At 42.3% G+C, this 23,980-nt stretch overlaps 1 protein-coding gene across 1 annotated transcript in view; it reads left to right on the plus strand.

Annotated features, from left to right (window-relative positions):
• The window catches only part of Arhgap42 (Rho GTPase activating protein 42), a 221,895-nt gene that overhangs the window by 46,312 nt on the left and 151,603 nt on the right, over positions 1 to 23,980 (plus strand). The window contains exon 2 of the mRNA XM_028873103.2: positions 15,474 to 15,569. Coding sequence (XP_028728936.1) covers positions 15,474 to 15,569 — 96 coding nt within the window. The remainder of the gene's footprint in view (positions 1 to 15,473; positions 15,570 to 23,980) is intronic.

The raw sequence follows: 23,980 nt of genomic DNA on the forward strand, positions 1-23,980 counted from the left end.
GATGGGATGTGTATATTCTGCAGTAATAGCTCAGGATAGAGCAATTCAGATATACTGTAGGGTAAAGTGAACAACACATTTGATGTAGTCTTGGCTTATGATAAGTAGAATGGAGCTATGGCCATGATTAGTCTACTACTAAAAGCAGTGGATCGGGAAATGAATGGAGTTTATGTTTCTTCCATTTTCCCCCGGGAGTGGTTTCATGAGACCTCCTGGAAAGGACTATACCACAGCTGAAACAGCACAACAGGAAAAAACACCACCCCCTACAAAACTCCAAGAAAGAATGCTTTCTAGCTATGTACCCCAAAGGTAAAATTTCCCTGAAAGTTGACTTGTCACATCATCAGAGACCATGACTGAGATTTAGTCCAGTTAATTGCCTATGAGTGTGGAACAGAACTCATCCAGGGGTGAAGGAGTTAATGCATGGCCCAAACTTTCTTCAAGTGCCAGTGAGAATCTTAAAGTTAACTTATTAAACGAAAGGTCTTTAGTTGAACTGATTTTCCCATGAAGTTCTTCCCTATATCTACATTTTTGAAGATTTCTTTAATTTTTCCACACTGTTTTAAATTAATTTTTTTGTTTGTTTATTGATTTGCTTTTGTGGCGCTCCAGACCATCCAAGGCTGCATAGTGAGACCCTGTCTGAAAAACAAACAAAAAACAACTCTGGGTTTCATTCCCAATACTAAGAATGAAAAGAAAAAAAGAAAAAAGAAAAAGAGAAAGGAAAGAGGGGAGGAGAGGATGGGGGAAAGAAGGAGGGAGGGGGTAAAAAACCTAGTTGAGCTGCTGGGAATCAGCAAGTCAAAGGCACTGACTGCCAAGCTGATGACATGTGTTAAATTGCAGGGACATGGGGTGGAAAGAAAGACTACTCTCCTGAAAGGTGTCCCTGACCTCCACTGTACCTTGCAGTGTAGACCAGGCTGGCTTGGACTTCACAGAGTTCTGCTTGTGTCTGCCTAGAGTGTTTGGATTTAAGGTGTGTGTCACCATGTCCCGCAGAACCAGGGTTTTGTGCAAACTAGACAGTTGATCCATCACTGGGCTACATCCTCAGGTCATTTCACAACCCATTAAAGTTATTAGCAAAGACTAGCAAGATGTCTCAGTGGGTTAATGTAGATGTAACCAATAGTCTTATTAAAATAAGAAACACAGAACCAATGTAAAAGAGAAAGCCGAGAGGTCAGAGCTCAGAGCTAAAATCTTACCTCCTGCAGTGCTCCTAGCTTCCCCTGAGAGAGAGCTTCTTCCTGTTTGTCTGTCTTGAAATAGTCTTTCTGTTCTGCCTTCTCATTGGTTGTAAACCCAACCACATGACTGCCTCGTCACTGCCTGTAAGTACCGTCCTCCAGGTCTTAAAGGCGTATGTCTCCAATACTGGCTGTATCCCTGAACACACAGAAATCTACCTAGCTCTTCTAACCACCACGCTCTTGCTATGGCTCTAATAGCTCTGACCCCAGGGCAACTTTATTTATTAACATAAAATTAAAATCACATTTCAGTACAAATAAAATATCACCATAGGTTAAGGTGCTTGCTGCCAAGCCTGAAGTTCTCTCTCTGAGACCCACATAATGAATGACGTCGATCACCTTCCTTTGGCAAGTTGTCCTCTGACCTCCACATATGTGCCATGGTGAGAGAACTTGCATGCCTTCATGCCTTCTTCCCTAAGCATGCACAATAAAAAACAAACTCAAAAACTGTCAAAACAGAACCACCACAATTAAATAAATACTCACTAGCTTAGCAAGAAAGGCTTTCTTCTTCTGGATCATCTCCCCACTTACCAAAGTCTTAAGTTAATTTGTGCCTCTTTGGTCACGCAGCTGTAAACAATTCTAAAGGGAACTAACTCCAAGTTAAGATTTTAAATTTAAAGACTGAGGCTGTAGTTTGGTAGTAGAGCACTTGACTATAACATATGAAGGCCCAGGTTTCTTTGCCAGCATCACCTCAAAATATGCTCTTCATAGCATGAGAAATATGAACTTGAGATTCTTATCCACTGGACAGAATGTCAGAAGTAAAGGGGGGCCGTGCCAGTTTATTATGTGACCCTTGGTGACGATGTTACTTAGGCCAAGGACAGATGACCCAAGTCCTCACTCATACTAGATCTATGCTTTTTTTTTTTTATTTTGCTGAGAGAGGGTTTCTCTGTGTAGCCCTGCTGGCCCGAAACTCACTTTGTAGACTAGGCTGGCTTTTAATTCACAGATCTGCCTGCCCCTTCCTCCTGAGTGCTAAGATTAAAGGTGTGTACAATCATGCCAGACTTTCTTTGTTTTTTTTTAGAGTGAGACCTATTTGTAACTGTGAGATACTGAAAGGAAACAGAAACTGTTAAACCTGAAAAATGAGGGGAGAAAGACAAAAATCCATGACTGTCCTATTAAGCAAGCTTTATTTTAGAGATGCACGTGGGACTGGTCAGTGGCTGTCTCACCTTAAATCAGGATTTTAGAGAGCAGCCTTTACTGGCTATTTGAGGTCCCGTTTATCAGGGAGAAATATAAGATTATCAGCTATAAGTGTGTTTATATGGGTGAGAGAGTTGGCTGTGAAAGGCTGTTAGAGAGACAATGAAAAAGGCAGACAAAGGTATAATCAGGTAAATGGAGTCACATGCTTTGCAGGTACAGGAATTAATTCTTATATAGAACACAATGGGCTCCTTATTTTGCGAGGTGAGTAGTTCACATTTTGGTATCACAAAACCAATTCTAGATTCGTCTATAATTGGTGTTCATGAGATGGTAAATCTCTCTTAATTTTTTGAAGTTATACTTATTTTTATTTTATGTGTATATGTTTTTCCCAGAATGTGTCTGTATACCACACATATGCAGTGCCTGTGGAGGCCAGAAGAGGGCGTTGGAGCCTCTGGAGCTGGAGGGTGTGGGAGCCAAACTCGGGTCCTCTGTAAAAGCAAGTGTTCTTAAGTGCTGAGCCATTTCTGCAGCCACAGTTTAATCTTTTTTTTTTTCTTTTAAGTGAATGTTCACTCAATCAGATTTGATGAATCATTATTAATTTCCTTAGAATTTTTATGACCTTTATTTATGTATGTGTCTGTGTCTGTGTGTCACCTGTCTGTATGTGTTAGGGTGAGGGGCTGCATACATGCAGAAGTCAGTTCTCTCATGCATCTGGTCATGCTTGATGGCAGCTGCCTTCACCCACAAGCTGTCATTTTTTAGAATCTCTCTCTCCCAAGGTAGTGCTGAGATTTTAAGTAAGTAGGTAAAATATCTGTCGGGCTTCTGTCAAACATCTCTCTTTCTCCCCTCTCTTTCCGTCTCCCTAGCAACATAAAAGGTCTTGAAAGAAAACTTCTAACCATTCGCTGTCTCCTCGACCTCATCCACTTGACTCCGTGTGCCCATCACTCAGCATGTGTTTGCTGGAACTCTGCTTTTCCTTTGTTCCTCACAGCACCGTTTATGACTGGTGGTGAGTTTGTACGCACTCACTGCTTTCTTATCTCTAAGTGCTCTTTCCTAGGTTTAGAAAGGCCTCAGTTTACCTTGCCTAAATAACTACCTGAACCCTACATGTCTCTCTTCTTAACTAATTGTAAATATCCTGTGAAGGTAGGTTCTTCGCTCTTTGGGGGCTTATTGCCTGGGAAGGCTATAAATATTGGTAAGTTTTAAATCCCTGATTGCTGGGTTCCCACTGCCACTGATGTAGTAAGCCAATCAAACTGAATTAGTAAATCCAGGTGTAATAAGCAAAGCAATCTTGGGTAACCCTTGGGAAGGCAGGGGAAGAGTCACAGAGCAAGGATCACATGGCAAATATGGCTACTGGGCCTTAAGTACCTGCAGGCATGGTTTTGGGCAGCTCCAGCGAGGGGCTGGCTTTTGGTGGGCTTTGAAGGGACGGGGGTCTGGAATGGGAAGGCAGCTGTAGGGGAGGGGCTGCTGTTTGGCAGGCTTTGAAGGGGTGGGTTTGGGGACAGAGATGGGGGAGAGGAGTTGAGTTGGACCTTCCACCAGAACATTCCAGACTCTTTGGGCATATGGGTGCCAGGGTCTGAGGCGGAGCTTCTATCAGAACAGATGTCAATACATGTAATTGCAAGATGAAAAGTCACCTAAGGCGCTTCAGTCAATGCTCAGAAGTGACGACAATAACAGAACAAGTAATGTTAAAACTTCCTCTTGAAGCATATTGCTATGACACTCAATGTGAACCACCACAGTGGTGCAGTGATGCAACCCTCACCCACTCCCAGAGTTCTCGTCTGGCTGAAGGCAGTTGACCATCACACCAGACAAAAAGAGAGGAATGCAAGTTGAGATTACATTCTTCTGGCTAGAACTTTATGCATAAGAGCCTGTTGTGTCTAGAAGATTTTGGTTCTGTTCTGTCTCCTTTCTGGCTCTTACAGTCTTTCTGCCTCCTCTTTTGCAGGATTCCATGGGCCCTGAGGGGAGGGATATGATGGAGACACCCCAGTTAAGACTGAGTGTTCCAGAGTCTCTCACTCTCTACACGTTGTGGCTTTCTGTATTTGTTTCCATCTGCTGTAGGAAGAAGCTTCTCTGATGATGATTGAACAAGGCACAGATCTATGAGTATAGCAGGATGTCATTAGGAGTTATGTTATTGCTACATTCCTTTAGCAGAACAGTAGTATTTGGTTTTCCTGTAGGTCCATGACCTACTAGTCTCAGGTTCTTGGCCACCCAAGCAGCATTGGGTATAAGTTTCATCTCATGGGGGAGGGGTGAATATTTTCAATAAGAGGGGAATGGGGTAAAGGAGTCTGGGATACAAAGTGAGCCACTGTCTGAAATAAAAAAATAAATAAATAACACTATAGAGGAAAGATGATACGCTTCAACAGCCTAGAAGATAACAGCTTAGTATAGGGCTTTGCAGGGAAGCTAGAGTAGCTAAATAAAGCTTCAACAACAATACCTTTAGTGTATGATACCAGGAAGGGTTGAACGGAAAAAGGAAATAAATTGTAAGAGTTGGCAATAGTCTGGTAAGTGACTGAATAAAGGTGACACACAATTCCTGTTGAAATCTTGATCTTGAGTAGATAGAGATATTAGGTACTCCAGAGAAAGGTGGCTGCAAGTGTGGAGGACTGGGGGTGTACTTGTAGTCAGAGTGCTTGTCAAGCATGAAGAAAGTCCTGGGTTCCACACTCAGCACCTCAAACCTGGTCTGGTGCTACACACCTATGGTCCCAGAACTCACAAGTTCAAGGTCCTCCTTGACTACACATTAAGTCTTAGTCCAGCATGGGCTACATAAGATCCTGTTTCAACAGAGAGAAACAGAATAGTTATGAAAGCAAGAAGAGACCCAGAGGGAACTGCAGTCTCCCACAGGCCTTCACTCCTTCAGTGTTTTCCCCAGGGTAGGGGATGGGTGGTTTATTTTGTCTTTTGAGCTATCCGTTTTTAACTTGGGTTGTAGCAATAGTGAAATCTTTGTGGCTTTTCAGTTTTAATTTTTATGGAATTTGTGGCTCCACAGACATTGTGGATAAAATCTGGACAAGTATTGGGTTTTTGTTGTTGTTATTTTTAGGCAGGAATCTTCTGGAATAACTTCCCAAACACATATCATTCATGGGATTGCAGACTGTTTGGTCTTCATGAACAGCCAGTTCCACTGTTTGTTTTTACTGAAGCTCTCCTGAAGATAGTAATTGAATACCAGATTAAATGTGTTATGCTTACAATGAAAACATTTCATATTCTGTATTTGCTATCATAATAAATAGGGATTTAATAGTTAATGTTTGTTGTGAGTCAGTATTCGTGCTTAGGTAATTTCATATACTATCCACAGAAGTCTTGTGTGGAGTTAGTGTCTTCCTCTTTTACAAAGGAAACCTGGGATTCAGTGAAGCTAAGTTCCTGCTCACAGAACACACCAGTCAGTCGCTAGAGTGACATTCATGTTTGCTTGTCTCAATCTATGACACAAGAAAATGATCCTTCCTAACACAGGCCTGCTTTCCTGCTCCGTCACCTTTACAGAACATGACTTCCCATTCATGCTGGAAACATGTTTTGACTTGTGTCGCCTTTGAGAAGAATGAATGTATCCATGCCACATGGGTGCAGAAGATCCAGAATGTTCATCTCCTAATGAGTGAGGTCATTCAGACCTGATTGTTGGCTTTCGCCTTCTTTGAAGTATTGAAAAGTCCTGTTGCCCCGCCCTAGCACACAGCAGATCTGTTTGGTGGTCTTGAGTAGCCCATGCTTCCTGTGTCTCCAGGGCACTGTGAGCGGTGTCAGGGAAACAGGGCCTCTGTAATTCTGTCTCTGGTGCTGTCTCCCACAGGCTTGCCCACTGCTGGGAGGCAGCATCTCACACAGCCCACAGGGAGAGACCATTCCTTGACTCAATTCTACTTTAGCTCAAACCACATTTATTTAGTGACTAACAGTCTCTGAGCTTTGTTCTGGAGTCTCTTGAGGAAGATTTCTTTAAATTATCCAAAAACCATTATTTTCTGACATGTACATAAAACAGAAAGTTGCAAAATAAGCATGTAGAGACTTTGTTCAAGTGAAATCCATAGAAACCACAAGTCCCCGTTGTATTTTCCTTGGATTGTGCCACACCCAGCATGCTTTTCTTATGACTTTCCTTCATAGAACAAGCTGACACGTGTGATTCCACCAGAGAGAACACTAAAAACATCTCTGAGATGACTGAAAGCTGAGGCTTGTTTGCTGGACGCCTGACGTGGCCTGTGCTGTAATGTGTGGTGTGGCTTCTGTTCCACTCCTGTGAGCATTTCAGCAGTTTATCTGCAATGGACTCTTTACCTTATGAAAATCCTTCTCTTTCTTCTCCTCTGCCCCTCCCTCCCCACTTCTGTTTCTCTCTCTTTCTCCTTCCCTCCTTCCCTGTGTGTGTGTCATTACTGATGGACTAAGGTAAAAAAAGAAAAAGAAACAAAGAATATGTAGGTATTCTCAAGGAGCTCTATCCCTCAGAGCCCACCCCCAGTAACATACTTCCTCCAACAAGGCTCCACTACCTAAAGTTTTCATAATCCCCACAAACAGCACCACCAATGGGGGCCAGGTTCAAATACAGGAGCCTGTGGGGGCCATTTCTCATTCAGTGCACAGCAGTGGGAAGTGGGGTCTTGCAAGAGCATTGAAGGAAAGAGAGATCTCTGCGAGTTCTAGGTATTTACCCAACCTCCATAAATTTGTGTTTTCTACAATTAAACTCTTACTAATGGCAAGATATTGTGTCAGGTACTGGGTAGATTAGTGGGTGATATAATTTCTTAACTTTATTACACTATTTAAAATATGCTGAGTAAGTTAGGTTTACACACACTTAAGATAAGATGTAAAATAGAGAAAGCATTACAAGAGCCACTGTGTGTACTAAGTTAGTAAGGGAAGAATGGAAGCATTGAGCTGGAAGAGACAGGGAGGCCTTTGGAGGAGATGGAGGAATCTTGAAGAAGGGACCATTTTGACTCCGAATATAAACTAAGTCTATGTTCTTTTTTTTTTTTTTAACAATTTATTTATTTTTACTTTATATGCATTAGTGTTTTGCCCGTATGTATATCTGTGTGAAGGCGTTAGATCCCCTGCAACTGGAGTAACAGACAGTTGTGAGCTGCCACTTGGGTGCTGGGAATTGAACCATGGTCCTCTGGAAGAGCAGCCAGTGCTCTTAACTGTTGAGCCATCTCTCCAGCCCCTAAGGATATATTCTAAGTGGGTGAGATAACATTACTACAAGACAGAAAGTGGTTTATTTAAGATGATGAAATATTTCTGCTACCTGTGGTTTTGATAGGCATCATTAGGTTTGTCTGTAGAAGCTGCCCTTAGGAGTTTTTGAACACAGGAAGTTATTGGTTTTGCTGGTACTTGGCTGCATTTCTCAAGTTCCTGTTTTTAATGACACCTGTAGGAGTTCTCCCAAGCAGAATGGACTGTACCTTCTGAATTGCCACTCTATCCAAACACTGCAGCCACTACTATCCAAAAACTGCAGCCACCACTATCCTAAGACTACAGTCAACACCATCCCAAGACTGCAGTCAACATCATCCCAAGACTGCAGTCAACACCATCCCAAGACTGAAGCCACCACCATCCCAAGACTTCAGCCACCACTATCCAAAGACTGCAGCCACCATTATTCAAAGACTGCAGCCACCTCTATCCAAAGACTGCAGTCACCACCATCCAAAAACTGCAGCCACCACCATCCAAAGACTGCAGCTACCACTCTCCAAAGACTGCAGTCAACACCATCCAAAGACTGCAGTCAACACCATCCAAAGACTGCAGTCAACACCATCCAAAACTGCAGCCACCATTATCCAAAGACTGCAAACAGTGTAGTGATCTAGGAATGCTGGTATACGTCCCCCAGTTAAAAGCTCTGATGTCAACCTGTGTGACCTTGGGGAATGGTCTCATCTTTTCTTTTTTCCTTTTCTTTCATTATTTTCTTACTCATTTATTTATTGAAGATGAGTTGCATGCGCACCATAGCACATGTGGAGATCAAAGGGCAGAGTTCAGATTTTGGCTCTCTCCTTCTACATGTCGCCTTCTTTACTCACTGAGCCACCTTGGTGGCCCACGTACATCCTTTCTGTAACTCAGGCTTTTCATGTGTAAAATGGAAACGTTGCTATCTAATAATTCTAATGGCTGTTGTGAAAATGACATGGTTGATTTTTAGGAAGTGCTTTGTAAAGTAACCCCTGATGAGTCTGAGCTGTATAGTCAATGTTCTTAACCTTTCTAGGAGAATTCAATTAGTTATATCCTTCATACTTTTATTGGACTGTGCTCTTGGTAGGGAAGCATCAGTACATCTGCTCTGTTTTGATTTTTGTTGTTTGTTTCTTGAGACAGAGTCTAATGTATCTCAGATTGGACTGAAACTTGCTCCATAGCTGAGACTGATCTTGAGTCCCTGATCTTCCTGCCTCCACCTCCAAGCACCAGGGTTACAGGCTTGTACCACCAGATCTTGCTTTGCTTCAGCTTCATCGCTACTTACTGCCTGCCCTCTTCACAGTAAAGTTGACAATATAGATCTGGGAAGATGTCCCCTTGTAGTTCTGTTTAAACCTCATCCTGGAGATGCTGCATTTAAAAAGGTGTGCTCCCCCAGAAACATATCTTACCTATTGTGTTCCCCAAAATATTGTGCACGCTAATAAACTTAACTGGGGTCAGAGACAGAATAGCCACAATATTAAACATAGAATTTAGGCTGTGGTAGCACACGCCTTTAATCCTAGCATTCCAGAGGCAGAAATCCATCTGTTCAAGGATACTATCTGTTCAAGGATACAGCCAAGCATGATAACTCACGCCTTTAATCCCAGGGAGTGGTGGTAGAAAGCAGAAAGGTATATAAGGTGTGAGGACCAGAAACTAGAAGCATTTGGCTGGTTAAGTTTTCAGGCTTCTAGCAGCAGTTCAGCTGAGATTCATTTGGATGAGGACTCAGAAGCTTCCAGTCTGAGGAAACAGATCAGCTGAGAAGTTGGCCAGGTGAGGTTAGCTGTGGCCTGTTCTGTCTCTCTGACCTTCTAGCGTTCACCCCAATAACTGGCCTCAGGTTTGATATTATTAATAAGAACTTTTAAGATTCCTGCTACACTTACCTCTACAGTTAACAACGTCATAGTAAATCCAATGATGCTTCTGAAATACAGGTAGACCGCACCTGCTAAGTCTATATGAAAGCAAAGCTATAATTAAACATTTACTCGGTGCTTTGTAGTCCTCTTATGAAATGAGGTTTCAGTGTGTCATTAGCGTTATCTCTTCTTGGGTGGTACAGGTTATTATTGCTGACTAAAGCCTAATGTCATATCTTCCAAGTTGAAGTGTGAACACATGGGAAGACAATCCACGCTTAACTCTCAGGTAGGCAGATGGGAAGGGACAGCGTGTGGCACTCAAAGCATGGTGACTGTCGTCAGTGCCGTTGCTCACTAGTAAATGAATGTCGTCTCTGCTTTCTTACCTGTAACTACTCTGGCTCCAGCTGGAATGGGTTTTCTTGGTTGTCTTTAGACCCCTGTGTCTAGGCTAGATCCTCTACATGGCATGGTTCCTATTCTCTTTTTTTTAAATTAAATATTTATTTCTTTAGTTTTATGTGTATGAGCTACCTGAATGTATGGATGTGGATCATGTGCATATCTAGCACAAGGAGAGGCCAGAAGATGTCAGAGCTCTTGGGACTGGAGTTACTGAGGGTTGAAAGCCATCCTATGCATGCTGGGAGCTGAAACTGAATCCTCTTTAGGAACAACAGTGCTCTTAACTGTGAGCCATCTCTTCACCCATGGCTCATACTCTTAATCTTTCCTTTGGTATTTAAGAGAAAAATTTGATTTTCTGTTGTTTGTGATAATTTAAAATTAGCAATAAATTTAAAAGTTAGTTTTTTTTTAAAGATATAATCTCATAGAGCCCACGCTTGCCTTAAATTCTCTGTGTAGCCACAGATGTCTATGAACTTTTGCTCCTTCCAAGTCCACATCCTGAGAGCTGGGATTATGGGTTGCTGAGGATGAATACCAGGGTTCTGTGGATGCTACACAAACATTCTACAACTAGAACTATAGCTCTAGCCTTTAATTTGGTTTTAAACCGAGGTTATTTTGTTATGTGAGTTTTCTTTATATAAAAGAGGCTTGAAGCTGTACTTTCATTTAGGGAATTCATCTAGACAACTATAGAGTTGTGTGTGGTTTCGATTTTTTTTCCCTCTGAGACAGGGTTTCTCTGTGTAGCCCAGGCTGTCTGCTCTGTAGACCAGGCTGGCCTTGAACTCAAAGAGGTCTACTGCCTCTGTATCCTGAGTGCTGGGATTAAAAGTGTGCACCATCGATGCTGGGCTGATTTTGTTTTATATTTCAGTTTCCAGTGCTGGGATTGAACTCAGGGCCTTGAGCATGTTAAGTCTATGCTTTCTCACTTAAGTACACCTACAACCCCAGCTTATGTTATTTTCAAACTGAAGAAGGATATTGGGCTTTCTAATTCAGAGTTGTACACCAAGTAGGAGATAAAAACAAGATTATCAGTTTAGGGTACATTCCCTATTTTGTGTTGTGCATTGCTACCAGCAAACGTAAGCTCTTTGGCTTGATGACATTTCATTTGGCCCTTCACCATAACCTTGGCAGTTGCAAAGCGAGACTAAATAGAAGAGAGATCAAGGATCCAAAACACACTGGCAGTTGAAAACATCCTATTCTAAACTTTTCCCTTGAGCCTTAGAATTGTCCCGTAACCTGCTTGGGGCCTGGAATCTCACGTGTACTCCAGCCTGCTTTGCTTCCCCCAGCACTGGGAAGTCTCATTGATTGGTGGTGGGGTGAGGGTGGCAGCTGAGTCAATCAAGTGTTGAAACAGACACTCACCTGTTACACAGAAACACACAGGAATACCTGTTGCAGCTAAATTGCTTTTTAATACATCAAATGAGCAATGTGAAACTGCTAAGTCCAGTTTCTTGAGCACTCTCAGAGGACTGTGGTCTGCCATGCCCCTCTGATAGCTGAGCACTTCTCTTTCTCCTTTCCTGACACGCTTGCTTGCGAGCAGCCAGTGTGTTCTCAGTGCTCTTCAGGTGCCAGAAGATTTCTTTTGGATGCATTGTCTACTTACTTACCTACGTAGACCTGAGAGGTGAACTGTGGCACAGCAGATGAGGAAATGGAGCTACAGATGCTGTTGAAATTTTGCTCTAGATTCCTTCGTTCCCTGGCTCATGTGATGTCCGTCAAATGAATTCAGAGCCACACACAGAGCATTTCATAGATGACAAACTTAGTTAATTGCAGAATAATGAGGCACGCTCACAGGGTGGGGGTAGTCACCAAGAGGGCCAGTGAGGAGGAAATAGTACGAGAGTGGCCAGTGGCCAGAGAGACCACTGTGCTGATCTATGTGTAGGCTTTATATTATCTCTTAAAGATTCTGGGACAGCTTTTTGGGGAGCACACAGTCCTAACCAGGTGATTGGCAGGCCCATTTGGATTAGCTTTTACAGGAGTGCTCAGTGGTATTTTTTGTTCTTTACCCAAAAGCCTCCAGCTAGGCAAAGTGATCATAGGATCTTTGTGCCATTTTGTATGTTATGTCTCCACTTACGGTCAGAACTGTGACTGAGATCCTTCTTCTGAGCAGCAGTGTCTTACAGTTTTAGCTTCTGACTTTAAAGCTGCTAATTATGGGGTGGGGATGTACATGAAGACCCCAAGCCTGTTTATGTGTAACTGGCTGCTTAATAGGGAGTTCATGGAACTTACCCATAGTGCACCACTAGTTACTGAAAACAGCAAGATTTGAACCCGGCCAACCCTCATGCAGAGCCAATGTCCAATGCTTGCCTGTGTTTGCAGTGTTATTTATGAGCAGGCTAAGAATTCACAGCGCTCTCTGAAAGGATTGCACAAGTTAGGTTTTATAGTCCTGGAATCCAGAGAGCTTAGAAGGAGTTTAGGGAGAAATGGAAGATCGTACCTGGAGTTCCGATGATGTTGTGTCCAAGCAGCTCATCTGAGATTGTGAAAGGCTCAGAAGGCTTCTTGCTGGTGGGAGCGAGGGAGAAGGAAAGCCATTCACTGGAGAATCTCTGGTCTCTTGACATGCCAGCCTTCTTGATAGTCTGTGTGGGACAGTAAAGCAAGGTCAAATGGAATGCTTCCCTCCAGTCTTACCAAGGGCACTCACAGACAGCTGAGCATTTCCTAGGAGTCAGCAGGCCTTCTGTCTCTTGTCATAGTATGCGATGTGGCTCTTACTGTTTCCTGTGTAGCGTGGCACCTTGGTAATGCGTGTTGTTTCACAGTACCCTTCTTTGAAGGCCAATCAACTTTGCTGCTTGTGTGAGCTGGACTGAATGAGAAGTAATGGATGCCACTTCCTGTCTTGTCTAACAGGCTGCAGGTACAAACCTCCTTTCATCTTCCCAGCAGCCCTGAAGTACTAACTGGCTGTTGTACAGACCAGGAAAATGAACCTCTGGAAGAGTAAACACAGCCTAGGCCACTGGGAAGTCTAGCTCGATAAGCTCTCGTTTTTCTCCTTGATTAAGAATTCACCCGCGAGCATCTTTCTTCATGATCTCAATGTATGCACGAATGGGCTTTGTAGCTGGCCCTAGAGTTTTCTGCTTTCACAAGAGGAGATGCCTATTTGCCAGGAACATCCTCTAGAGCAGCAGCTCCCCATCTGTGGGTTGTGACGCCTTTAGGGGTCGAATGTCCCTTTCACAGGGGTCACATATCAGATATCCTATATATCAGATATTTACATTACAGCCCATAACAGTAACAAAATTACAGTTATGCAGTAGCAATGAAAATAATTGTATGGTTGGGGGATTATCACAACATGAGGAACTGTATTAAAGGGTCTCAGCATTAGAAAGGTTGAGAACCACTGCTCCAGAGCATGATTTTTTGTTTGTTTTTTTGAGACAGGGTTTCTCTGTGTAATTTTGGTGCCTGTCCTGGATTTATTTTTTAAATAAAAACCAACCAAGCAAAACCTCTCCCTCATATATTTAAAACAAAACCTCAACAGAATCTCCACAGTTCTGAGGCTTGGGGCCATGACTGGGGAATGTGTCCACAATCATCCTCCAGTGTCTTTGCTGATGGCTCCTTGGATGTAAGCCTTCAGGAATGTTTAAGTCCTGAGCTATGCAGCCACAATTTACAGCTAAGGAAGTCACCTGTTAACTGATAAGGGAGACAGTATTTGGGCTGAGCACAGCAGGAGTCAAGACTATTGCAGCAGACAAGGGAGACAGAGTTTAAGTCTAAGAGCGACAATGGAGGATTTATAGTCTGTTCTGGGCAGGTTTAGGAGTTGTTGGGTAAAAAACTGTGGGAGACCAGCCCCACTTTTACAACCAGAGTACTCTTGAGCAGGGAGAAGTGGGAAATATTTAGATAGAAAGAGATACCTAGATGACGAGAGGAAAGAAAGAAACACAGAATAGCCTCGGGAGGGCCTGGACCAAAACTCATCAGCCCAGAACTTATTCAAAAGGGTTTTTTACAAGAATGTCAAAGGGTGAGGCAAAAAGACCTCCTCCTGCTAGATACAACCAAGTGTAGACCCTTCCAAACACCTGGTACCCAGGCCTGTAGCCCAGTCATCCTCTTATGCTGTTCTGCTGGGTAAAGCCACTAGGAAACCTCGGTGGACTCCAACAAAAAACAAGACAAGAAGTGACGCACACGGTAGGGGGATTTGTGCTGAGGACAGGTCTGTGCGTGAGGGGTGGAGTGTACTGAAGCAGCTGGCCAGGTGCTGAGGTTGGGGATTCTCTGTCTCTTAGCAGGATCCTTGCTAACTTCAGGCTGTAGAGACCCAGCAAGGAAGGGAACAAAGCTGGAGAACTCCAGTAACAGTTTGATGAAGGAAACATCTGAGTCCCATAGACTGGGTCAAATACAGAGGTTTAGCATTGGTTTATAACTCATGCAAGAATACTATTACATAGAATACATAAGTATTTTAATTTGAGAAAAAACCATACATTTTCTTGCTGTAAACATCTATGGAAGAGTCGCAGTAAAGGTCAGCATGGTTCTGAGAGATGAGAACTCCACAGTTTCCCTGATGTACTGTGATGTTCGTTATTTTTAATTTCATTCGACACATTTGAGTGGAGTTTGAGGGCCTGTCGCTGTAGTTATAAATCCTTGGCAGATATTAATTCATTTAATTCTGAAAGGGAGTCATTGATATTCCATTTTTTTTTTTTTTTTGCATATAATAGCAGGAAACCAAGGCCCAAAGGAGTTCAGCAAGTAGCCCAAGGTTACGTAGCAAGCAACTCAAGGGACTTGACTTTCATCCAGGCAGCCCAGCTCAGGACTGGAAATCATTCTCATGGGCTGCATCCAAGGCTGCTGCTTCCCAAGGATTTGCATCTTTTTTGGGGGGTTTTCATGGAAGGTACTTTATTTTTCACCCTAGAAATAAAGAAAAACTCCTTTCCTGACAAGAGACTCCGATCCTCATTTGGACTGAAGTCTGGGTGGGGGCGTTTGACATGGGTCTCTGAGCAGGTGCAGTGCCATTTGTAAACAGCTGCTCAGGTCATCTCTCCTCTTCTGCATCTCAGCCAGCAGTCCACTGGGGAGAACACAGTCCCACCGTTCTCACACCTTCAGCTTCTCCCCCCCCCCACATTCCTTCTGTTGTCAAATAAATGTGCCGTTTGTGGTGTGTGATAAAGAGTTCCAGATCATCTACTTCTGGCCCCACTCTTTTCTGGAAGGGTCAGAACCCTGTAAGCAGGGCAGTTCCAGACTCTAAAGCATGTAGTTATTAAATTTTGCTTCGATTTGCCAAGCTTGTATTTTAGAACTGTGTCTTTACTGGGATTCTCTGTGGCACTTGGCCTCATGGTGGTTCTTTTCACTGCAGATCTATCCATGGCTGTACAGAAGTTTTCCCAGTCTCTGCAAGACTTCCAGTTTGAATGTATTGGAGATGCTGAAACTGATGACGAAATCAGTATTGGTGAGTACTGTAGTCCCCAAGTTTGACTGCACGTAGTGATCTCATTGAAATCACACAGGCAATTACACATACCTAAACAATAAACATCTAAAATAGTCTCTGGCTTTTATAACACTGAGAGTGTGATTTTGGGTTTCTGTGAAAAAATATTACAAATTGTTTCTAAATAGACTGGTTTTCTTCATAGGGAAATTACTTAATCATTCCAACTCAGATCAGCTCTTTGAGAAAATACAGGTAACAGTCCTTGTCTCTGCCTTCAAACACGGACTGGGCATATACTCAATATATACAGTATAGGATTTAAGAGATACCATTCTTTTTTTTTTTTTTTAGTTTGTACTGAATTCTTTGCTAACACTAGGATTTTTTTTTTAGAAAGAAAACAAATCACATTTAGTCATGATGTGTTGAACTAGTTTTCTGACAGGTTATGGTTCAACAAGTTTCAGGCAGAAAGTATATATATGTATTTTTTTTGGAAAAAAATTGAGACCAGATCCCATGTATTCCAGATTTCCCTCAAGTACCAGGTAGCCAAGGTGACTTAACTTCCCGGTCTTCCTGTAGTTTAGACTGCTTGAGTAATGTGTGTGCCTAGTTTATATGGTACTGGGATGAAACCTAGGATTTTAATGCATGGTAGGCGAGCCAATGCTTACTTATGAGCTCTGTGTTCAGGAGTGTGAGGTTCTGGGAGAGGGAAGCATGAGTGTGGCTGGTGTCTGGATTTGTGGATGGCTCTTCTGACAATCTGGGTTGGAAAGTGGCTCATTCGTACCTGTTGGGGAGTCTGAAGAAAGTAGGGGGAGCCCCGCTTACTACATGAACATCAGACATGTTCCCCTCTTCTTTCATCCTTGGGATGAGTGGGAAAGGTCAGCATGAATGGTCAGGGACCATCACCATCTGGAACTGTGGTGTTGGGTTGCTTATTGCCCTCTGACACTGGAGACCTTCGCCCCAGGTCTTCATGTGCTTAGCTATGCTGTTCTGTTTAGCGTATGCCTGTCACTTCTTGACATTTTTGTTGTGCATCTATATGGCTCCCAACACAGTCAGATAAAGCCTAAATTTTATTGCTAAGATAATAAGACATCAGCATCATCATTTAGGAAAATAATACTCAAGTAATCATGTTATTTTTTACTTAGTTATAAAATGAAATTCTGTGCAGATGAAAGCTAGGCCCCTTTCTATAAGTCTGGGCATTTGACTTGGGCTTACTTCATGAGAGTCAGTCTTTTGGAGATAAGATTTACAAAGCTTTCATTTTTCTATGTGTTTCTAATAGAATGAAGCATATAATTAGTATTTTTCTTTTGTAGGGGATTATGCAAATACTTCTCAGTTTTTACAGGCATCATTTTTAATGGTTTGGTGACTTTATTCCACCAGGTTCATATAATGGATTTATGGAAATTCATAAAACAATGTCTGGAGTATATCTGGTTGCTCCATATTGATCTTTCACCTATGACTGCTAAGAATGCAAGCAACAGCTATCTGTATAGTCTTTAACTTTCCAATAAGCCTTTGATGTCAGGTTTCTCTTGAAGTCACACTTGGAGAATGTGGGAGTTGCAGTATAGGGTTTTAGTCATGGTTCTCTGCAGCCTTCCAAGCAGGCCTTAGGGAATTTCCCAGTGTTGTGGTGAACTTGATCTCTCATCTATTTGACTCTTTCTGGCTTAAGTAAATGAATATTCTTATTTTCTGCTTGCTTGTAGATTAGGTTTGAAAGGTGTGCATTGACCAGTGAATGAAGGCTTACTGTAAGCTGCCAATACTTAACTACATTCTAATGTTTAAGGGCTTTATGGGATGAGATAATAGATTAGAGATGAGGTGATGGGTAATTAAGGGTAAATGTTGCTACTTTTACATTAAGAGATATAATAGTCAGGGATCTCTAGAGTCACAGAACTGTATATAACCCTAAATTATATATATATATATATATATATATATATATAAACAACACTATATATAAATATAAGTGAATTTATTGGAAGGATTTACCGGCTGCAGTCCAACAATGGCTAGCTGTGAATGGAAAGTCTAAGAATCTAGTAGTTGCTCAGTCCCATGAGGCTGGGTGTCTCAGCTGGTCTTCTGTGTATGTTGGAATACTGAAGAAGTAGGCTTCAATGTCCGTGAAGGCATGGATGTGCTGACAGGGTTGAGGGCAAGCAGGTGGAGAATGAACAAAAGCTTCCTTCTTCCATGTCCTTATATAGGCTTCCATGTCCTTATATATGTCCTTATATAGCAGCAGGTGTGGCCCAGATTGAAGGTGTGTCCTGCTACCTCAAAATCTGGATTAGAGGCCTGTGTAATCCTGCCTCAAGATCCAGATCAAAAGTCTATGTCTTCTTGCTTCAAGATCTGGATCACAGGTGTGCCCTCCATTTCTGGGTTGTAGCTCATTCCCGATATAGTCAAGTTGACAACCAAGAACAGTCATCATGAGAGATTAACTACTTGATTCATCTTTGTGTGTCTGTGCTGCTGAAGATGGAACCCCAGGATTTCCATGCTAGCCAAGTATTCTATAATGAGCTACATTCCTAGTCCTAAGCCAAATGATTTCTTGTAAGCAGAAATTATTTCTATAACAAGTAAGGTAAAAATATAGTAAATTCATCTGTGTTAATCACCCAACATTTATATCTTGTAATTTAGCCTACAAATGCAGTTTAGGCACTTTAAAATAAATTCTGTGGGTAATAGAAGACTTTGACTAATCTCTTCTAACATGAGAATAAGAGGTTATCCCAATCTGTTTCCATGGACAGGGAACTGAGAGAGATGTATAACCGAAGGCTGAAGTGTGGGGATGCTGGGGTGGACAACGGATGCCCTTGCATACCCTCAACAGCTCCAGTTCTGTAGGGGAAGGCCAACACTTCATGTCCTAACCCTGACTTGTTGAAGGCCCAGTTTGAGTTTTTTATTTCTTCAGTTCAATAAAAGAATAAAATAGAGACAGAGCTGTGTGTGGTGGTGCATGCCTTTAATTCCAGCACTCAGAAGGAAGACAGAGGCTGATGAATCTCTGAATTTGAGGTCTGTCTTGTCTACATAGTGAGTTCCAGGACAGTCAGGGCTACATAGTGAGGCCCTGTCTAAAAATAAAGCAATAAAACAAAACAAAATGAAAGCTGGTGGGAGGAGGAGAGAATGAATTAGTCCCAGCATTGACTAATGGCCAAGCAACCTCAGCCAAAATAGCCTTGAGACTCACCTGACCTGACTGTAAAGCCAGGTGATGGTTTAAGAACACCAGAAAAGGTCTTTCCTAAGTACGTGGCCTGAGTGCAGTGATGTGTAAAGTCAGCGGCCGGCTGTCTGAGTGTAAAGATGGTGATGAGAGCAGGACACGGGATGACAGGGGGAGGCATGATTCTCATGTGCCTGTGGTGGAAGGAGAAGACCACAGACCTTGAGGAAAGAAAAGGTTGTGGCTTTACCACAGCTACTTAATTTGTGAAAGCTGTTCTGGGGAGTCCTTTCAGTGAGGAGGCCAGTGTCCAGCCAGTAAATCCTTCCTGCTCTTCAGCTGTCCTCCTCTGCCACCCCCATGCCCTTTTGACCTTGTTTGTTGGTTTATTTTTGTTTTTGTTTCTGTTTGGCCAGTGACATTTGGTTTGGAACAAAAGAAACTGGAATTACTCATCCAGGAACCAATAGGGAATTCTTGGGGGCACTCGTGTGCTGAAGACCCAAACAGAACATTCTATTCTGCACACTGCTTCTCAGCCAAGCACTGCTAGCAGCCATTGCTTCTCAACTCCAAGGATAGGTGAGCTCTGGGCTTCTGCTTGCACACACTGGTGTAGATGTAACCAACTCTCTTATTAAAATAAGAAACACAGAACCAATGTAAAAGAGAAAGCCAAGAAGTCAGAGCTCAGAGCTAAAGTCTTACCTCCTGCAGTGCTCCTACCTGTCCGAAAGAGAGCTACTTCCTGTGTGTCTGTCTTTAAATAGTCTTTCTGTTCTGCCTTCTCATTGGTTGTAAACCCAAACACATGACTGCCTCGTCACTGCCTGTAAGTACAGCCCTCCAGGTCTTAAAGGCGTATGTCTCCAATGCTGGCTGTATCCCTGAACACACAGAGATCCATGGGATTAAAAGCGTGCGCCACCACTGCCATGCTCTTTCTATGGCTCTAATAGCTCTGATCCCCGGGCAACTTTATTTATTAACATACAATTAAAATCACATTTCAGTACAAATAGAATACCACCATATACTGGCCTGCCTGCTGCATGTAGCACTGATGAGTGGAAGCAGCTTGTTGAGTCCAGCCAAATTACCTTCCAACTACGCTCAAATTGCTTGCTTTGTGTACCACATGGAGTTTTGAACTAAGAAGACTGAGTTAGGAATCTGGAAGTTAGAAATTGATGGTGGTGGGAAGTGTCAACTTTTCTCTCAAGTGATATATTTATAGAGTAGATAGAACAAAATACATAGTTATTTTGCTATGATCTATTACGATGAGTAATATTTTCCAATACAAAAGCATACTGCCCTGTGCACTGGTATCACTGGTGCCCACACATGCTGGGATTGGCCGTGTTTCATCATGAGTTATGTGTACATCTTTAAGACTAGTGGAAACAAAAGGATTTGCATACAGAAAACAATCTTATTCTATCGAAAACTCTGTTTATGAGATGGCTCCACTTCTGGGTTGTCACTTCAGTGGGCCAGGCTTGTCCCGACTTGCCCTGACATGTCCAAAGATGCTGCAGCTAATCAAATGTAAATGCTGCTTGCTTAACCAATCCTGTTTGCTAGAGATGACTTAGCTGTCCCTGGAATTCCCCTAGCTGTGTATAAAAGGAGCCTGGGAGCTTCTCTTGGGGTTGCTGCCATTTTGTTGTGTGGCTGACCCCAGCATACTGGAATTTGTTCTCGAGAAATAAACACTCTTGCTTTTGCAGACGTGAATGGTGGTCTTTTGTGGGGCTATTTGTGGACTCTAACGTTTACAATTATTCCGCTTAAATATTTGAAAGTTCAAAGATGTTATTGTGAGCCTACCTGTGAGACAAGTAGTCTTCTAGGATTAACTGAGCTCTTAAGAGTGTAGGATAATGAAAACTGTGCATCTTCATACATTATTCTAGAATTTAGTCCATTCATATCAAAGGTGGAACATGCAAGTTTCTCTAATTTGTTCTTCTATTTAGTGCCTATAATTAGAAGTAAATTTTAATATTTTTGTGTATGTGATACATGTATGTGTTTACATATTTGAATGTAGGAATGTGTGTGTGTGTGTGTGTGTATGTATGTGTGTGTGTATGCACAGACCATCCTGTGCATATGGAGGAAAGAAGACAAGCTCAGTGTTGGTCCCAGCTTTCAGCATGTTTCAGATGGGAGTTCTTCATTGTTTGTGGCTGAGCATTGCAGGCCAGCTGGCTGGCAGCTTCCAAGGAGTCTCCCCATCTGGACCTCTCATTTGACCGCAGTTCTGGGATTATGTGTACGTTACCAAGCTGAGCTTTTACATGGGCTCTACTCATTTAAACTCAGGCCCTCACTCTTGAATGGCAAGTGCTACCCACGGAGCCATCTCTCTAACCCTTGAAGTAATTCCTAAGCCCAAGCCTATGAAAAGAAAGTCTAGACTTTAAAGAAACTCAGATACTTTTAGTTGAACTAGTGCCAGTACAGTGTTAGGCCTTAATCCAGGGCAAAGTTTATTTGTCCTGAGCAATCCTGGAAGTCATCTGGCAGTGCATGTGCAATGTGCATAAACAGCTTAGATAGGGATGCAGTGTTGTTAGGGAGACCCTCTGGAGACTCTGGGGAAAGTTCGGAAGATATGAGATTTGTATTCAAGAGACTAAACATTTACCAAGAAGGAGAGTCAGTTTGCTAGTAAATATTTTGGATGAAGACTTCATTCATTTAGACACACCTAAACAGAGCATTCTTGTGTTAGAGATAGGTAAGACACAGCCACCTGCCAACTGAGGCGAGAGTGCCAACCCCATGGTAGAGAAAGGAGCCAATCTGTTGGGTGACTCAGAGGTAGAATGTGTTTTGTAATAATCATCTAGCTATTTTTGATCTGACTAGTGTATTCCTGTTCCAGTGTTGTGTGCTCATAGTAATGAGGGTCGTTAGTGTCTCCTACTTCCCAAGTGCTTTCCCTCCTGACTCATTTCACTAGCCCTACTTTTGTTTAAGACAGAGTCTCATGTAGTCCAGGCTAGCCTTGAACTTGCTATGGGTCTAAGAATGACCTTGAAGTCCAGATCTGCCTGCCTTTACCTCCCAAGTGTTGGGATTACAAGTGTGTGCCACCACACCCAGCTTACTGGGTGTGCTTGAGTCAACATTGCTTTATCCAAGTGTAAATATGTGTTGTTTGATTACCTCTTTGGAGCTAAGGGCCTGTGTGGTATAGCAGTAAAGTAATGATACACACTCTAGAGCCTGAGGGATCAGGGAGTCAAGTGTAGACATCGCCTCAGTGAGGCAGGTGGAAAAGTTCCAGTTTTCTTGTGCTTTAACAAGGTGGGAGGTTTGACCAGCACCTTGTTGACCAGCAGCTTGCTCAATATTATGAGAAAATTCTTATGGAAGGTAGAAACACTTGGAGATAGAAAGCTGAATTTTGATGAAAACTAACAGGTATGTGCTGGGGAGTTGGCCCAGCAGCTAAAATGCTTGCTACACAAACAAGACCAGAATTCCAATACCCAATAACCCACAAAAATACCAGGTGGGCATGGTGGCTGGCCTAAAATTCCAGCCTCTAAAGGTGCACATAGGGGATCCCCAGAGGAAACTAGCTAGGGAGACTTGCCATATCACCAAGCCCTGGGGTCAACTGAGAGACCCTATCTCAAAGAATAAAGTATGAAGGTTGGAAGAACATTCAGAACATTAACCTTTGGCTTCCACACTCAGGAATACACGTGCAGGCATACATTTGTGCATGAGCATGTGTTTACTTGTGTATGCCTGCATATGGAAGTCACACAATCACACACACACACACACACACACACACACACACACACACACACACATACACAGGAAAAGAATAAACATAACTGATCTATTATAAATCTAGAATCTCTTCTACTTAAGAGATCACTAGTAATTTTAATTTAGAACCCACTTTTTCTTCAAACTAAACTAGTGATTATATTATTGAAAACGGTTCTGTAACAATTTTCTTCAGAAATTGGTTACCAACTTCAAAAACTCTCCCATACATTGGCACCATGTAATTGCTCCTAGGGTTGTCAGATGCTATCAAGGTTCATGAAGTGGAACTGCTGGTAGTCATGAGACTTTGATTGGACATTTTTGACTCTTTGGCATCTGGCTGCTAAGTGCTGATTTGGGATCTCTTTTAAAAAATGTCATAAGCAAAAAACACTATCACCAACCACAAGCTTTCTGAAAAGAGAACTCTGATATTTTATTAAATTCAAGGGGAAAGATTTTCTACTCGTTTGGTGATTCAAAAGAAGATCTGTAAGGTTTCACCAACCATCACTGCAGTTCACTTAAGTGTGGTTAGGTAAATCAGGAAGTCTTGAAAGTGGAACATTTCCAAAAGCCCAGATTGTTTATACAAATAACATTTTCTTTTGAACTCTGTGGAGGAAGCATATTTTACTCTTTAATAGCTCTCAGTTGGACAATTGAATTATTGTTTCCCATTTCTTCTATTTTCTTTAACCACCCTTATTTTTGTGCCCTCATGGAAACCACCCACAAATAACGCTGGAAACAGTTGAGTGTGGGTGAAAGGGATTCCTTAGCAAGAGTGAGCATGCTACATTAGAAAGATCATATGTCAGATTTATATTTTATTTATTTTGTCTTACCTTAATTAGTTTATTTCTTTTTAAGACAGGTTCTCATGTAGCACAGACTAGCCTGAATTTCACTGTGTAGTCAAAGGGTGGCCTTGACATTCCAGTCCTCTCAAGGGCTGGGTTCACAGGTGTGGGCCACCATGCTCAGCTCATCTATATTTAAAAAGACACCAGTTAATTCAAAATTAGTTTATATTCTCTTAATTTTAGGATTTGGTGAAAGAAAAATACTAGGAAAACTTGCCATGTTACAAGTCTGAAAAAACAAATTTTTGTTGTTGTTGTTTGTTGTATTTTATTGATGTGCACGAGTTCCCTGAGACAATGCCTCTTTTGTGTTCATAGTCTACTGAAAGTGATTTCATTTTATTCTACAGAGAGCGCCGCCTGTCTCCTCTAGCTGTTCCTGAACCTTCTCTGAGCTGATTGTAAACTCTGCTTCATGTTTGTGGGATGCCTGGCCTCCCTGAAGTGCCCCTAACCCTTTAGAGAAATAAGCCACTTAAAAATAGGTCAAAGGGATTTGAGTCGTACTAAAAAATGCACTA

The sequence above is a fragment of the Peromyscus leucopus genome, chromosome 7, assembly GCF_004664715.2.
Source record: "Peromyscus leucopus breed LL Stock chromosome 7, UCI_PerLeu_2.1, whole genome shotgun sequence".
Taxonomy (NCBI): Eukaryota; Metazoa; Chordata; class Mammalia; order Rodentia; family Cricetidae; genus Peromyscus; species Peromyscus leucopus.